The following is an 18231-nucleotide window of genomic DNA, read 5'->3' as shown; positions in this document are numbered from 1 at the left end:
TTCTTGAGAAGAATATAAGAAAATTTATAACGCGCAAGGCAGCAGTTGACAATTACGCCATTTCACCAACTATTAAGGTGTTGTAATTGATCCGAGAGAACAAAATTAGATATCGTTACGAACGTTGTTATTTAACAGGAAACTGTTCGTCATGTATTGCGTACTGCTATAGAATTCTAAGCTAGTATTACAAGTATAATGCCTTTTGCTTCCGTCGTTAGTGCGATTCGAAGAGCGTCTTTTTGCCAGGGTATTATTAGCGATCTCTTAGTGGAAATTAATTTTTATTAAACTCTAATGTAAATTTCGCGTAATAATATTATTAACGGAGAAAACGGTAACGTATAGTCGCCATTAACAGCGGACGTATAGTATAATCGTCGTGGCACGCGATCGCCTTTAACGCGCGGTTATCATTGAGCGGTTGCTCATTTACATTCTTCTCTTCGATTCGAAGACAAACAGCCCGGATAAAAATTCTCATTGATCCCTTAAGAGGAATCATCTTGTCGAAAATGAAATTTTTTTACGTATTATTATTGTAAAAAAATTGTCACTTGAAATATTCGTAATGTGGAGGATATCTTTTCTGCATACTATAATATTATAATAATATAAGGTGACGCGTGACGCTTTGAAAGCAGCCCGACTCGTAATCGGCGCAGATCCTGGGTTCTACTTCGACCCTCATCCTACATACACGTTGATTTTATTTGAAGTTAATTACAGACTTGAAGATTGTGAATGAGAAGGAAGATGGTTTATGAGATGAATGGTTTTGGAATTCTGTATTTCCAACGAAATCTTACGTTTCACGTGTTTTCTTAAAATTGTTTATACATGCGTAAAACTTTCAACACAAGTTGCGTTTTTATTTGTATAAATACGATGTATAAATATGTAATACGCAAAAAGACATGTAGAATGTGCAAAGAGAGAGAGAGAGAGAGAGAGAGAGAGAGAGAGAGAGAGAGATAAGGGAAAAAATACTAAAAATCCGAGTGAGATCTAATAATCTTACGACGACCGGAAAGAAATGAGTTTTGAACACTTAATAAAAAAGTTATTATTATTATATATTTCCAGAAAAAAATATTTTTTAGCTTGACACGGTTACCATTTGTCTTTTGTATTTCAAGTCCGTCACGTATTTCGCGTGACGGTTGATCGTCAGTATAACAGAAAAGCTAGACGTTAGGACGAACGAGCCATTCTCCTTGCTTGCCAACCAAATAAACGAATGCACGCTGGCGAGCGTCACGCTCGTAATTCTGTAACTCGATCCTTCGCGAGGAGGATAATAAAAGGCGAAATAGTTATTCGCGAGAGTCGTCTGTTGTTTTAAGACGCGATGTCTAGAAAACCGTGAAAAGCGAGGAAGTCGAGAAACAACGGGGGTAAAACAGAGCGAAGAGTATGAGATAAGACCGGAGAATATATGTATATAATGGCAGCCGCAATTTTCTGTCGCGGGATAAAAAAAGATGCGGAATTACTCATTTATAACAATTACGCAACGAATTATAATAATACAAGCAAATTGTTTAAATATATACCTTATTACTGCTTTCTCATTTCTCAATCATCAAATTTTTGTCCAATAAGAGTACATGTTGATTTCACAGAGGAATAGCCTTCTCCCTTTGTATTCGGATGTTTTTTTTTGCGCTCTTATATAAATTAAAAAAGACGTGTAGTTTAGTTTAACATTTCACGACCGCGTTAGCTATCTCGTGCGATCGTATTAGGAGCTCTCTTTCACTCGTCATTGTTTTTGTTGAAACAAGATTAAAAAAGAAAGATTGGTGATATAGTAGATCATACGTATATATAGTTAGACAATAGCGTTGGCGTAACTAGGTGAACATTCCTCCTCTCCTTCCTCTCTTCGTTCTCCGACCCCTACTAGCTCGCATCTTTGATTAATAGTTATCTCTCGTGTCACGGACGTGCATTAGAAGTTAAGCGGGAACAAAAGTGCGGCGAACAAACGTTCACAGTAGTAGTAGTAGTAGTAGTAGTAGTAGTAGTAGTAGTAGTAGTAGTAGTAGTAGTAGTAGTAGTAGTAGTAGTAGTAGTAGTAGTAGTAGTAGTAGTAGTAGTGGTGGTAGTAGTAGTACTAGTAGTACTAGTAGTAGTAGTAGTAGTAGTAGTAGTTGCAGCAGCAGCGACGGCAGCAGCGGCAGCGACAGCGTCTCTGCCGCAGCGATATAATTTGCGCAAATGTAGGAAGTAATATCGCGGGGACAACAAGAGTCTCGCGACGCGCTCTTTGCAAAATGCGCCTGGGTGAGCGCGCGAGCACGAGAGCGATGCGAGAACGGGACAAAGGGACGCCGCTTTGTTTCGCCGTCTCTTTCTTCTCTTTTCTTTCTCTCGCTCTCCTCCCGTCCCTATCTCCACCTCCAGCAGACTCGTTCCTCGCGTTGCCTTCCCGCGCCCTTTCGTGCCGGTTCGCCGTGTCGTTTCGTGCTCCAGATTCCGCGGATTCTACGCGCCTCGCCCTCTCATAGAGAGATCGCCCGCACGGGATTTTATATCAAAAATCTCGCCGTTTATTGCTTTATTGCCTCTTCTGTGTAAAAGGAGGGCAAGGAATACAACGTTTTCATTTCTCGTAAAATTACGCGTTTGTGGTTTATCATCATTACATGCTGTATGAAACTGAAACTTTGTACAACTCTGTTCAACTACACAAGCATAGATTATATAAATATTATATGTATATTAGGCAAGATTTGTTTGTTTACGCTTTAGAGAAAAATAAGAAAAATAGTATGTTTCGATATGTTTCAAAGATATGTCCAATCTTACTTGGATTTGTGAGAATTGCTTATGAATTCGAAACGAAACATACATGCAGTGATGAATTTTTTAATGGTCAATAGAACGAACGATTTATTGGTTGCAAGATTGGTTTTGTGAATGCTTGTTGTAACGGAAAAATATTGAAGGAGGAATATTCGGGAAGAGAAAGAATTAACTGAAAAAAATTACTCGAATACGACGTGGCCTCCGAATATTGTTTGGAGGGACTCTGCTGCATTCGCGTGGCGATTGAAGAATTACGTTGTAATTGGGCGAATAAAAAATTGGGATTGCCGCATGAAAATGATCTGACCGTCGGTCGGTCGGTCGTGAGCTTTTTTCCGCGTATCGGGGGACGGAAAAAAATTTGTCGATGACAATCGCTAATCAAATCGTTCGGCGACTAATTGTTCGCCGAATGGCTCGTCCGAATTGGTACGAGGAGTGAAAATTGAAAATGTTCGCCGGAGGCTTCGTTGAGCTTTGAAAGAGAGGAAAGTCGGGCTAGACGGAACCATTCGCAGCAACAAATTGCACAGTCGTCATAAAAAAAAAAAAAAGAGCAAACGTAAGGACGATTCTTTTGTAAAAATTGTGCAAAATTAAATCAGATTAATCAAGCGATAGATATTTGTGTGGCTGAGAAGGATGCAATTAGAAATATCTTTTTTGGCAAGATTAACTCCGTTTCGAAGCTTTATTTAATTAAACCTTTTTGCTCTTATTATTCTACGTTAATTAAGGTACAAGGGCGTAAACTCATATATTGAAACGGGCGTATTTAATTTTGTCTCATAGAATTTAAGGGGACATGCGCGAGACAGGAGAACGTTATAAAAGTATATTCTCATTTTCGTATCAACCTTTCACGATTTATGTAACAAGCTCGCCAACGCTGAAAACTCTTTAAAACCCCACGGTCGGGGTCTTTCTCGGCGCGTTTTACTTCCTCTCTCGGAATAATGGAAACGCTCCAAAGTTTTTACGGCCGCTCTCTCGCTCCTTCCTTGTCGCGCTGCTCGAACGCACCGAAATTTCTTCTTCCCTCTTTACGGCGCGGCGCCAGGATCATAACTCGGTGCACCGGCAACAAAGTGTAGAAAAGACATTGGCCGATTTTTAAGTGTTTTCAGAACTACCGTAAAATACTAACTTGCAGCCGCGGGTATTAAGCGCACATTGCTATTTAATTTTGTTCGTTAACTTTGCTAGAATACCGTGGTGATATTTATGTACGACACGTTTGTAATTTACATAATTTCTCCGTGTCTTCGAACATGTTATTCGATTCCTTTCATACGTTTACGTATAGGAAGTTATTTAACAATTAACAAATAATAAATTACAACACATTAATGTGTTTTTATTTTATTATTATTATTTTTATTTAAGTTAGATTGTGCAAATATATAAGAACGATTCACTGCCCAACGAGAAGTACTCGAAGCGATTAATCGTAAGGATTAATTAATAGCGGGGAAAGGGGGCAAGAAATGATGCGCGGTTTCCCCTGATTAATCCGTCATGTGGATGGGCGCGCAGGATTTCGCGAAATCGTAATCAGACGAATGGTCCTTTTCACCGCGGCGGATGATGGACTATGATACATCGAAAGGGATTCTGTTCATCTCGTCCTCTCTCCCATTGTTTGACCCATCGTAAATACATGTTATATCGCTGACGCCCCGGCTGGATAGTAACTGTTTCTCCGAGCATCTCGGAATACAATTGCACGCTCTCTTCCATCTGACGCGTCGATTTTCTACTTTACGTTTTACAAGCCATTCCTCTTGTCGTTACGTACTTCTTGCGCATCAGTTTAGGTCGTAAGTCGATAAATCCAAATTTAAGTTTTAAGTTTTATCGCACTTTAATTGTAACTTTCTTCTACTTTTTTTATTATTAATATAAAATTATGAAAATTACATTTAATCTAAATTATTTTCTGTCAAATTTGTTCCTTTTTGTAATATTCCATTAAAGTGTTTTAAATGTATATCGATAATAATCAACGTGTGATATTCGTATTAATGGTTTGCAGTTGCAAATTCCGTCAAAAATTAATTACTCATTTTTCTTTGTATATTTGAAGGAGATACTTTGGTGCGTTTAAGATTAAAGGAAAGTGAGAGAGAGAGAGAGAGAGAGAAAACGAGCCGTTCGGGTTTCATAATTGGTGAGTTTTAGCGGCATAATTCCCATCCATCCACAGGGGCGTATCGCTCCAGCCTATGGCTTTTTAAACGTTGGTCTACGATGTCCATTGGGGTAGTCGAGTCCGCTTCCCATCACATGCACACGAACACGCACGCACAATCCTCTTTCTCGTTGTGTATACGACGGGGGTGCGGGGTACGAGCTTTACTCGGCTGTTGGGATCCGTTAGGCTCCGGAGTTTGAGGGTAAGAACGGTATGACAAGCATTTGATGAGGGGACCAACGCCGCCCACTGAAATCCCAAGCGGTTCTCATCCTTGTTCCCGGAAATTATCCTACGCCATTAAATGTTACCAGATGTGTTCAACGCGCGGAATAACAAGCCGTTTTTCATCACAAAAAAAAGAAATATTTTCTATTTACTTTTTTATTAACTTTTATATTAACAGAATATTCGTACACAATATTACAATTATATATTATACGATATAAAAATCATTTTTTTAACGTAAAAAAGTGAGCTTTATGTGAAAGCACCAATTAATTATTGCCTTCTGTTTTTAATCGTTTAATTGTAGAATCGTTTTATTGTTTTAAGGTAAACAACTTGGAATTTCAGAAAGAATTCATCATTAAAACAAATTTATCGATCATTTTTGTTTAAAAACAAAGATTTGGCGTTAGGGAAAATAGGGAGGAGTAGCGATCGATAATGAATCAACTCTCGAAGGCGTGTTATCGTAACGCGACTGGCGCGTCTAAGGTGGCCGCGTTATCGCCGCCAGGACTTTTTATTGCTCGGCTTTTATTGTTCTCCCGCACGAGAAGAGGTGGGCGGTTGGAATGTGTCTTTGGTCTCCAAGAGCAAGATTGATCACCACTGCCAACTGTGTCGGAGATGGTCGCAACACTCTTGCCACATACCGAGAGGGCGGGGGGGAGAGAGAGGGAGTCAGCGAGTGTCCCCAGCACGAGTGGCTCTCAGAGACTGCTCTTCTCTCTTTCTCTCTCTCCAACTATCGAAGCATTAGTTTGTCGACGTGCCTCTTACTCGAGGTTGGGAAACCCTGACGGGATCTTGTTCAACATTTACATTTACATTTACATGTCGAACGGGGATCGACCCTCGACCAGCCTCGTTAAAGGACGAGCGAGCAAGAGAGAGGACGAGAGGTAGAAGGAGAGAGAGAGAGAGAGAGAGAGAGAGAGAGAGAGAGAGAGAGAGAGAGACATCTGGGACGAAGGGCACCAGAGATACATAGACGCACTGAATGACTATCACTGCCGTCGATTCGTCGTATATCGCGAATCATGCCGATCGATCGAAAGAACGACCGAACGCTGTATATCGGAATGCTAGCGGCTGCCTCATAGCGGTTTCAATTAGCCGGAAATTTCGTTAGCTGCTTATTCGATCAGGTAGTTGCTGTAGGGTGAACGGTCAATCGGTAATTAACCGCTCGAATCGCAAACTTTGACTTTATACATTGTAATATCGAACGAGTATTATCAGCACATATGGCTATATGTATCATATTTCTGAAATGAGATACAAATAATTAAAAGAGAAATGAGATACAAAGAATAAAGGAAAAATGCGGCACGTATTGTTTTAGAGGAGAAGGAAATTTTTAATTTGGAGCAATTAAACAATTTGTCATAATTACTGAATCGCTAAATTTCATCAAGTTAATTTGAAAAGTTAATCAGTTGTAAAAATTGTTTTGAAGCCCGATATAAATTAATATACGTATTTGTATGTTGTAATCCTTTCAATTCCACGATAAATATTGATTGAACGAAGGAAAAGATCACTCTCGTTTTTTCGCGAACAAGCGTGTCTGAAAAAACATTTACTTTGATCGATAAGTGAAATTCTTCGAATTTTCCTGCCTTTACCTTGATCGCAATTCCTTGATTCCTTTGTTAGAAGCAATAGCGATAGAACTGTATCTTCATTATCGATTTACAGAGGTATACATGCACCTATTAAGTCTCTCAAGAGTTGTGTACCTGCAAACTTAATTTAAATTCATACTTTAAAAAGAAGGATTTGTTCATGCTTTTAAGTTAAATCGTTCTTTTTCGGTGTTAATGAAAACTTGCGAGTATTCACCCAAAGACTTCGAATTGGATTATTCGCTCCCTCTCTCTCTCTCTCTCTCTCTCTCTCTCTCTCTCTCTCCTCTCTTCTTTCTCTTATCAAACTAACAGTAGTTAATCGAAATGCATATCTTTTTGATATTCCGCTTTTCTCTAGTTTCTCGGCATTGCGATTCTATTTAGAAAAGTTAGTATATTGAAACGAAACTCGACTCCGCAAAGTTGAATTTTTCGCGTACGATATCACCAAGCGGAACGAGTGATCATTTCCGAGCGAAGCTTTGAGAAAACAAACAGGTGATACACGTCTTGCTGCTCTCACATGGATAAAACGATTATCGTTCTCACGACAGCCGGCTTCGTGTAAGGCCGGACAGAGGAAAGGTTGCGATGCGTGAGAGAGAAAGAGAGAGAGAGAGAGAGAGAGAGAGTTGGTTGGCGGGTGAACCGAGCTACCCCCTGCCCCTCTCGCGGTGGCGGCAACCTCCAAGAAAGGGCCGTACGGGGGATGTGTTCGCGCGCGGTAGAGAGAGGGAGAAAAAGGCTGACTTCCTTGTAAACTATAAACGGTTCACCCCTCGCGTGACGAAGGCATTTACCGAAGGCGATATCGTCCACGTGGTGGAAGACGATCGAAGCTGCACTCTCTCGTCATTCCTGTGCTGGTACAAGCGAGTTTTTAACCACCCCGTCAGATGGCCACTCCAAGAATCGCCGATCTCGCTATCCGCTACAGCAGGATTACGTTCTCGTCATTCCTTTACCCAGCGTTATTCGCTAAAGTCTGCAAATGAAGCGACAATTTTATTGCCCGAGGCGCTTTTCAACCCCCCCTCCCCCCCTGAGAATCCTTCATGAGAAGATCGATCGTGACCTCGCGATAAACAAGTAAGAATTCTGTTCTCCGGACAATGCTCGATCTTGGGTAAATTACGTTTCTATAAATATTCCGTATTGTGTTACCAAATATTCCGTTGGAATTCATCGCGCCCCGGAGCCTCATGAATTATTTAACTGACACTATACCTCCCCCCTCTCTCCTCTCAACATCGAGAAGAGGTAGAACTCCAAGATCGCTGAGGATTCCGGAGAAAGCCGCGACTTTTGGCACCAATTTCCCTCGTTATACATACTTCCGTCCCTCTCTGTATCTATCTATCTATCTATCTCTATCTTTGTCTTCTTTACTTAAGCGCTGACAAGTGCTCTCGCGCGAAGGACGAGTTTCGTTTAATAGCGCGCAGGTTCAGGGGGAAGAAGCAAAAACCCCAGGGGGGTAATGTCGATTGTGTCGTACAATGGCACGTGTATTTGAAGTACGCGCGAAATGCTCACCTGTACACACACATACACACACGTGCGCGCGCGCAAGTGCTGACACACCGAAAACGACATGTCTCTCTCACTGCATGGATCACGCACTTCGGAGCGTCTGAGGCGTGAGTGGAGATTGTTCGGAATCCTCTCCTCCTCTGACCCGTTCTGCCGACGTTAGGTGTCGTCCAATCTATAATATAATCATAGCGATATATACATCTAGACTGTAATATAATCACAGCGATATATACAGGCCAGAGGGACCCGTAATGCCCGACTCGGCGTGCACGTTCATGCGCGAATCCGCGCTCGTGTATGTACGTGTCCCAGTCCGTTGCGACACGGACGTGAGATTGCGCGGCGGGACGAGAAGTGAAGTTACGCCGCACAGGGTGTCCCAGAACTGCCGAATGTTCTCTCGAGCACTGCAGAGCAAATTAAGTGAAAGATTCTTTAATCAAAATTTTGTATCAAAATTGCTACGAAGATTTAATCTGCCATGTTTCACATTTTCTTAAGCTTTAATGTATCAAACATAAATTTGTTCAGTGATAAATATGGAAAATGTACAACTTATCAGCAAAAAATATGTTAAAATGTTACGTTAATTAAATTTAAGATTACTTTTTACGAGAGCGAGATTTTTTTACAGTATTAGTGAGCAACCCATTTACCAAGTGATTAAATGTTACCGATATCGTGGGAGGATATTATTACGGTAGACTCGTTTCCCATTCTTACGATTAGCTATTGTGGAAGATCTGTGTTTATTCAAAGCGCACGCTTCCGCGCGCGTCAAGAATTTCACCACGTGCTCTTCCTCCGCATTCTACCGATTCTGCATATGTCCCTTCTGTTAGTTCACCCCACGGTACTCAACTCCTTCCTGCGATGAAGGGGGCATTTGTTAGCGTTCTCTCGCTGCGCGCCGACGTTGATCGAGCACGCGTCCGCCTTTAGCGCGTTTCAAAATCACTACCAATCTGAAAGAATTTTACGTGCATCATACGAATCGTTTGCATGAAAACTTCGGTATATGCGGTAATTCCATGTAATTTCGTCGATTGATTATTATTCGCGTGTAGAACAGTTTTCGCGATCGTTGAACGGGTCCATTGTCCGAATCTGGAGCATTCAAATTTAAATAAAAGTAACGTGAATGGAGTTCTGGTAACTTGACGTGCACGTTTATTTCGCAAATATCAATATCACTTTATAATTATTTCATATACATACATATATATCATGCATACATACATACATACATACATACATACATATATTTTTTTGCATTGTTGATTGGCATGAATTAAATTTTTGCAATCACAAGTTTACAATATTAAAGGGCAATGCGAATAACAATAATTATTGAGTATTTGAAGAAAAAAGCCCTTAAGGACAGCAATATGCACATATACACATAATATGAGCATGCGTGTATGCGTGCGTTTTGTGTGTGTGCATGTGTGTGACAAGATAAATACAAAGTGATTTAATTATATGTGATGTAAATAGCACTAATGTGAATACGAATAAGAGAAATGCTTGAAGCGAAATTTACTTATAATTAGTGACGTAAAAATATCTATATTATATTTACAAATTAGTATAAAAGGAAAAAAAAGAAGAAAAATACGATTAACTTTAAATAAATGGCGGCACAGATGTCAATTAATTTTTTAATTGGAGCAGCATAATTATTATAATTATATGTGTTATAAAAGTATATTTCTTAAGCGCAATAGTTAGTTTATTAGCTTCTTTATTTGTTACTGCCTCTTGAAATACTTAGCTAACGCAACGTTAGGAGGTGACAAAGTGTGAATATTAAAAATACTTGTACATCTGAGGTAAAGTATCAATATCGCCAGGATATTCTAAGCATCTTTACTACCGTCGCGAGAGTCTTCGTAATCAGGATCGTTCGCAGGCAAGAGGATCGTGATTCTATTTAATTAACAATGGCGATTAACAAAATGAGCACCGGCAATAATATCGAACACGCTCCTCCCAGTCGTTTTTACGGTCACTATATGCTTTCTACGCTAACAAGCAGAGATTTCAAATCTAATTTATCGTGGTAAAATTAAACTAACGGTGTTTTTTCTCTCGCTGATTATCTTGGTCTAAGCTCGTCTAAGCTGAATCGAAGCTAACCTTGAAGCTCACGAAAGCTTAACAAAGGCTGTTGTACTGTTTTACACTGTTTTACAGTGTTTAATATTCTCGCACGAGCGCATCTCGAAGCGGCCAATCGGAGATAGATGTTACGACAGAGGTGGCGCACGCATGAAATAATTGTGCCGCTTCGCTATTTCATAAGGGTAATAAACGGCGCGCGTGGTCTTTTCTCTCGCTGGGAAAAACTTGTCTGTCGTTAGGACGAGAAGTAGTCGCGCCGTATCAACGTCGCGCGCATTCGATTCACTATTCACAATCGCGTCCCTCGCGTTTCTCCTTCCCTCTTCCGTTCCCCCGAATAGAATATTCACTACCTTTTTTCATACCTTTAACGAGCGATTACTTCTCGCTCATCTTTTCCCCGTTCCTCTTTCCTTCTCCGCGGCTTTCTGTCGCGCTTTTATTAATGGCCGTTGACGCGCGTAATCGGCAGATTCGCATGTCCGCGGCCGAACGATAATGCCCGGCCTCGTTATTTGCGCGGATGTGTTGTCGCGCAAGTTGTTTCGTCGCCCGACGCTCGACGCGGTCGCGTCGCATCGCCGCCTTCTGCCGATGTTTATTCAACTGTAGCTGCATCAGCTAAGCCAGCGTGAGTTGAAGTTGCAATAACGCCCGGCGCGTTATTTCCATTAGCGGTAGAAGTAGATTTGAGAGCTATGCAAAGAACGTCCGCCCGTAGAGTTCGTGACAGTACCTAGTACGTAAAGTGGCAAATAATTTTCTACACAATTATAAAATCTAATTGCAAATTGACATAAAGATTAAATACAAAAAAGAAATATTACATATAGAGTGAAACTTTTCTCTGCATGATGTGAAAGAGTTTTGGAATAATTAAAGAGAGCTAGGGATTATTTATGAATGTAAACGACGTAGATATATCAAAGAGATTTTTTTAAAAAGCGAAACAAATGACGCGATAAAGAATGTGTTGCAGACATTGCAGTAAACAGTAGAGTAAAACGATGTAAAAAGGTTCAAGAACTATGCGTTCTTGTTTTCGATGTATTTAACGGAGCGACAAGAGAAAAGAGAGGAGAAGACGATTTATATCCGATGTGTCCGCTTCTCGTGGAAGCGCGCAGGATACCTTAAGAGGCTCCCGCTTACGTCACCCGATCTTTGGGCCCCGGGTACCCGGGGCTCTCCAAAGACCTATTACCTTATTTACGATTCGCACGGCCATTATCTCCTGGCAACAAAGTGAACCAGCCGGTTTTTCGATACTATCCGCGTGTATACCTGCCGGTGTGAAAGAAAAAGGGGAACCCTTTTCGCGGACGAGAAACGAGCACAAAAGACACGCACAACAGAAAGCGTGGTGCAGTTTTGCGGTCGTGACCGCGCCGCGCCGCGTGTCCAGAATGGAGGAGGAGACTTTTGGCTTCGTTTCTTAATAACACGCGCATCCACACAGAGACACCGCGTGGGGCGACCCTGGCAGAGCTAAAAGTACTCACGCCACTCTGTCACATTATCAAATTATAGATATGTTAGGACTAAAGATTATGGGAGGAAGAATTATTTCTGTGAGGTTTTACGACCAATTCTCTTTATGACATTGCTGTTAAATGCAAAAATAACATTTTAATTATATATATATTTTTTTAATTAGTAAATTTTTTTTATAAATTAAAAGTAAAGATTTTTGTTACATTATTTCGATGACAACATTTTGTTTGCGCTTTTAAGACGTTGGAAATAAAAGTAGCAATTTCAGTAACATAAATAAGCACCATCAGAGAATAATGACCTGGTCGACGGGCAGGTCTCTAATTTTGGAGTATACGATTTAAGTTTCCATTCAAGTATTTATAAATCAGCGTTTACGTTAGATGTGTGCTACTGTATGACGGTAATCGATTTTCTTTGCTATTTTAAAATCTCTTTATGTTTTAGTTATTACAAATATGTATTCGCTTTTTAATTTTTTTTCACGTTTTTCGAAAAAAAAATTACAGTGAGATGCAAAATGGTAAGAAAATGGAATTATTATTTATTTCTCATGTTGAAAGAAAAGACATGTAATGAACTGATAACACTTTTATAGAAAAATTTTTTTAAGTCGCAGGTCAAATTTTGACGATAATCAAAATGCAGGGGTAGGAATATTTGTGCGGGAATAAATATTGATGTTTGCCAAATCGCAGAGGTATAGTACGTTAATTTCAGCCGATGGCTTGCAGTGACCATCACTGTTTTGTGTGTGTGTGTGTGTGTGTGTGTGTGTGTGTGTGTGTGTGTGTGTGTGTGTGTGTGTGTGTGTGTGTGTGTGTGTGTGTGTGTGTGTGTGTGTGTGTGTGTGTGTGTGTGTGTGTGTGTGTGTGAGGATTTCGATGAAAATGAATTTGGCTATGATACTACACGATGCGTCGCGCTGCGGCGCAACAACCTGTTCGATGACTTTTCCGTTTGATGATTGCAACAAGTGAGGCCCACCGCTGCCGTACTCTCTCCCACGTTCTCCCAAACCATTTTACCACCGACAGCCACTCCCCGTTTCGCATTCAACAAGTGGCCAAATCATTCAGCGCGGGGCCGCGATCTCTCGAAAAATCGCAATTTTTGTTCACGTTGTCGTTTAGTCAATCATCAATCGGTTTATCAAAATAAGATGGATTTCCTCCATGTGGTACGTCGTGAGTTACGAAAGTTGGGTGTTCCGAAGGCAATCATTAATGTGCCGTTGAGATTGCAATTCTATATAGCTTATCTTTGCAGTAGCCAATTTCTATTTTCGTAAAAATCTACACGTATACGTGCCCCCGCAGTGTAATAATAGTATTCAGCGGTCCGCTCTTAAGAGGCGTGTGCAAGACGCATCCTTTCGAAATTCGATTGACGCCCTTTCGCCGCAACGTAATCATTACTGTCATCGGAAAGTGCCGATCTTTTCTTCCGTAATTTCAGCCGGCGCGCCAACTGCTATTGGTAGTGGTGGTGGTGGTGGTGTGGTGTGGTGTGGTGTGTGTGTGTGTGTGTGGTGTGTGTGTGTGTGTGTGTGTGTGTGTGTGTGTGTGTGTGTGTGTGTGTGTGTGTGTGTGTGTGTGTGTGTATTTACGTTTTCTCTCTTTCTCTGTTACCTCCCGAGGAGAGAAACCCATGGTGGTAGACTCGACGAATCTCGTGGTATCTAGTGGAATGGGTCTCATTAAGGACGCCTTCACAGCCCTTCATCCTTGGCTCTTCAGGCCCGCGCTTTCATCTCTCTATCTATCTCTCTCTCTCTCTCTTTCTCTTTTCCGTCTTCCCGCCCCCGCTTCGAGACGCTCGTCTTTTATACCTGGCTGCTCCTTGCTCGCATTTCTGGGCTTAGTCTCGTGTGTTTGCGTGAGCCTTATGTGGCGAAGGCCATTCGACGCTGCTGGTTCCTTGTCATCTTCGACTTTAAGCACGTCGTGACTTAATGTGTTTCCAAAGGTATCCGGCGAAACGAGAAACTCTTGCGTGCTTTTAGGCCAACTGTCTACCACAAATATTTTTATAATGCCGTGGCTGCAATTTTAAACTGCAATGTTAACAAGTAAAATTTTTAAACTGAAGAAATAACGAGAAGTTAAGACGCGCAATATTTATTAATGATAATTTACAATAATAATAATTTTTCATCTTCTTTAGACAATTACATTTATAATTATTATTATACATATAGTGTAAACTTGTATGTGGATTGCCGAGTAAGTTGAAATTGATTTTTAAAGTAATGGTATAATCCTTTGTTCGCCAGTGAGTGTAAAAAAACAATGCAATCGTTAAGTTCGACCTGACTGGCCTTAAATATATTTAATTAAGTAGAGCACAACGTTTCAATCGTTGGTTTCGATCCTCCTCAAGTGCAGATCTTCAGATAAACAGATCTTCGGTAGTCCAATGGAATCCCCGCTCTCTCCCATACTAGCTGACATCGTCATGGACGATTTGGAGACACATTGTATAAAACAATTACCATTTAATATTAGAGAATGTTCTATAGGTACGTTGACGATATTTTCTCTATTATACCGACATCGAAAATTAATGATATGCTCAATGTTCTCAACAGTTATCATCCCCGCTTACATTTTACAATATGAAATAGAAAATGATAATGCTTTAAGTTTTCTAGACACTATTGTTATACGAGATGGTAACACTCTAATTACTAATTGGTACCGTAAACTTACATTTTCTGGTCGCTATATGAATTTCCTATTCAACCACCCAACAAGATACAAAATCAATACCATCATTAATCTTGTCGATAAGGCTATCTTGCTCGCGGATAAACGATTCCATACAGAAAATATCTCGGAAGTCGAAAGAATACTGGTGAATAATAATTACCCTACTAATATGATTGATAAACATGTTCGTTTACGCATTAAAGCTCTCAACAACCAGGACAAATATAAAAATAATAATACATCTAATGATGTTATTCTAAAACAATTTGTTACTATCCCGTACATTAAAGGTTTAAGCGATAATATCAGACGAATTTTAAGCGGTGTAAAATTAAATAGTCTATATTCTATTCCCAAGAAACCAGATTGTATAATAAAACGAGGTAAAGATTCATTGGTTTATTTGAAACAAACACAACGTGTTTACAAAATTGAATGCGATCAATGTGATGCGGTATATCTCGGGCAGACTAAGAGACACGTAGCTACACGCATCAAGAAACATCAACGCGGTATAACAAAAGATTTTAGTAACCATTCCGTTATTAGCCAACATCGTGTATCTTGTGGTCATGAGTTTAAATGGTCTCAACCGATCATACTGCACAAAGAATGTGTTACAAGGAAACAAGAAATTGCGGAAGCATTTTTTATTAAGCGAGCATATTATTAATTTACAAAGGGATACTGATAACCTTACTGGCATCTACGATAAAATAATTAAATTAACATAGGCTTTTAAATATATTGACTTTATTTGACGTTATGTATTACCTCCGTATTGTTTATGTATATATTTTATTGTTTGACTCCGCACTGTGCTTTAGTCGAGCATCTGGTCTCGATGGAAACACACGTATTACGTTCAATTTACTTAAGGATTTATTATATTTTATTACATACTTTCGACTAGACTTTTGATTTGTGAGTAACATTATTGGTTTATCTTTTAATTCTATCGTAATCTTTCATTTATATATATGCTCGTTTATCTTGACTTTCAGATGATATCTAGGCACATATCACATCTCAAAATGTCTATCACGTAATTTTATGTATTTAAGCACTTGAGAAGGACCGAAACCAACGAAGAGTCGAAACGTTGTGCTCTACTTAATTAAATATATATCTAAGGCCAGTCAGGTCGAACTTAACACAATTGCATTGTGTTGATTTTTAAAAGCACGGATAACGTGTTCTTTTCTGTAAAAATTATTACAATTTTCGATATCATACGTTTGCTCTAGTAATATGCCAGCTACTTGCGACGCAGATACGGTTGGTTCATTTATTCGTATTAATAGCCAGGGGGATCCGCACGTGGATGACTGACTGGCCCTGGAGCTAAAAAGATTAAATACAATGCCACAAAGTGACGGCAAGCTGCTTGTCGCGGATGCGGCTTATTCGTCGCGCGAGTGCGTTCCGCGCGCGGTTTTAACGCCTACGTGCACGTGTATCCTCTATCGCGTCCGCATTGTCGTGTATACATAGCTAATTGAATCCTTTCGTTTCTCCAATCCCTTTTTTTCTTGCAGGGTGGCGGCGGTAGCGGCGGGGCTGCTGGCGGGCTGAAATTCACGGTTGCGGACACTTGCGAGAGGATCAAAGAGGAATTCAATTTCATCCAGCAGCAGTACCACTCGTGAGTATCTCTCTTTCTTTCCTCGCTTATTTTTCTCTTGACCTTTTCGTCCCTGCCATTCGCCCCTATTTCTCGACCGCTTTTCTATTTTCCTCAAGTCTAGCTCCTTCTTTCCGCTTTCTTTTGTTTGTCCCGCGCGACGTGTTTCCTTGAATTTTCGCGATTATTCAAGACGACGGGTTTTCCTCTACGGGTTTTTCCTCGTTCTCTCACGGCCGATTTTCGACAATGCCGACGATTATTGATCGATTCGTACCATTCGATGCATTTTACGTGTGTGTTTTATTTCTATTTCCAGAAACAAGATTTTGTTAGACATTTTCTTATTTACAGTTATATTTCTATGTATATTAACTTAAGAAATTTATAATAAGAATTTATCTTATTCTACCCAATCGTTTTTCATTTTTTTATGTTTCAGACTGAAGCTTGAGTGCGAGAAGTTAGCCAGCGAGAAGACCGAGATGCAAAGGCACTACGTTATGGTAAGGCACTTTGTAAGTTCCTTTTTGTGTTTTTCCTCTCTTCGATCGAGTCTCTCTCGTTATCTCTTTCGTTTCGCAAGTCGAGAACGGTCCACACGAACCGCGAACAACTCCCACAACAATCTAGTTTCTTAATCGTGAAAATATCAGCGATACTCGCAGCTATGCTCCTCAGTGTCGTGATATAATTTTTTATACGCGAAAATTGCAACAACTTCCGCGGACAAGCTCCGGTAAGAATATCGTAAGAAACTTATACCAAAAGTACAAGAAAGAGTATCGCTGCTTTTCTCGGAATTTTGGCGAATATTTAATCCGACGGTTCCCACAACTTGTGTAAGATGCATGGAGTCGTTAAAAATAAAAACGAAATTCGATTATCGGTTTCGCGTGCATCGCGAGAAAACTCTTCGGTGAATCTCTCTCGACTTGCATTCGTATTGGCACGCGAGAGCACGTGCTAGACACACGGCATTTATCGATAATGCCAGCATGAAAGAAAGGACATTACATAAATGAGAGAACAGTGCAAGCCGTTCTCTCTGGGAAAAGCGATTGATACTATTTTTGCTTCATATTGCTGGCCCCTCTTTGATTTAGTTCTATCAGCGCGAAGGCAATTAGTCCAGCCAACCGTGCTAATCGTATCGTCATCAGTAAGGAGCTTAACTTGGACTTACCTATATTAAAGTGCAACGCTAACATGCTTCAAAGTATTCGCCGCGAGTATCTATTTCTCATTGCTCTCTTTATCTCCGCTTCGAGGCAAACTGGATGTTATTATTGTCATTTCTACGATAGTTTCTTTTTCTTTTACAAGACTCTGAAGTTACATAATACACGAAAAGTTGTCCAAAGTTGAAACAATTATAAATCATTCCGAAATTACAGCATGTATACGCACATTCTGTTTCTTATTTATATTCGAAACATTATTTTTAAAATAATACCATTATTGGACATTTTGAGTAATGGTAATTATTTCAAATTGGATTGCGGCTTGCACTGAGAAATTTGGTTCTAGGCCTCGTTTCAAAGGCGATATACCAAGCATTGACACGTTGATACCGGAAATTGAATGCTCCGAATGAAATATTGGCTCGCCCGTTTCATCGTGAATAGCCGCTGCAAAAAGTCATGCATCGAGTCGCAGTCAAACACTTTCTTACAATTCATCGATATAAAACGTTTAAACTGTGGCGTGTGAAATTGTGAAATAAGTTTTAAGATGAAATTTTTTCTTAAACTATAATTGCTGTCGTCACAAAAACGTCACTTGAAAAGTCGGTATGAAAATTTTCGAGTATCGCATTTATTGTGTATAGATCTCGTCTACCACTGCAAATCGTACTCGTGAGAAACATGGTGA

At 40.1% G+C, this 18231-nt stretch overlaps 1 protein-coding gene and 1 long non-coding RNA gene across 9 annotated transcripts in view; one reads left to right on the top strand and one right to left on the bottom strand.

Annotated features, from left to right (window-relative positions):
• LOC105829989 (protein groucho) overlaps positions 1–18231 on the top strand; it is a 60971-nt gene that overhangs the window by 7480 nt on the left and 35260 nt on the right. For 6 of the 8 annotated variants that reach the window (XM_036294000.1, XM_036293993.1, XM_036293996.1 and 3 more), the window contains exons 3-4: positions 16271–16377; positions 16799–16874. In XM_036294000.1, the coding sequence (XP_036149893.1) occupies positions 16271–16377; positions 16799–16874 (183 nt within the window). The remainder of the gene's footprint in view (positions 1–16270; positions 16378–16798; positions 16875–18231) is intronic. The other 2 variants (XM_036293995.1, XM_036293994.1) reach the window with 1 other exon arrangement.
• LOC105837204 lies at positions 4165–13575 on the bottom strand. The gene is made up of 2 exons (XR_004965085.1): positions 6865–13575; positions 4165–6806 (listed from the first exon to the last, which is right to left on the bottom strand). It is a non-coding gene; the product is annotated as an uncharacterized LOC105837204 (long non-coding RNA).

This window comes from Monomorium pharaonis, chromosome 11, assembly GCF_013373865.1.
Source record: "Monomorium pharaonis isolate MP-MQ-018 chromosome 11, ASM1337386v2, whole genome shotgun sequence".
Taxonomy (NCBI): domain Eukaryota; kingdom Metazoa; phylum Arthropoda; class Insecta; order Hymenoptera; family Formicidae; genus Monomorium; species Monomorium pharaonis.
Note: the sequence above shows the minus strand (reverse complement) of the source record. Positions and strands in the feature narration are given on the sequence as shown.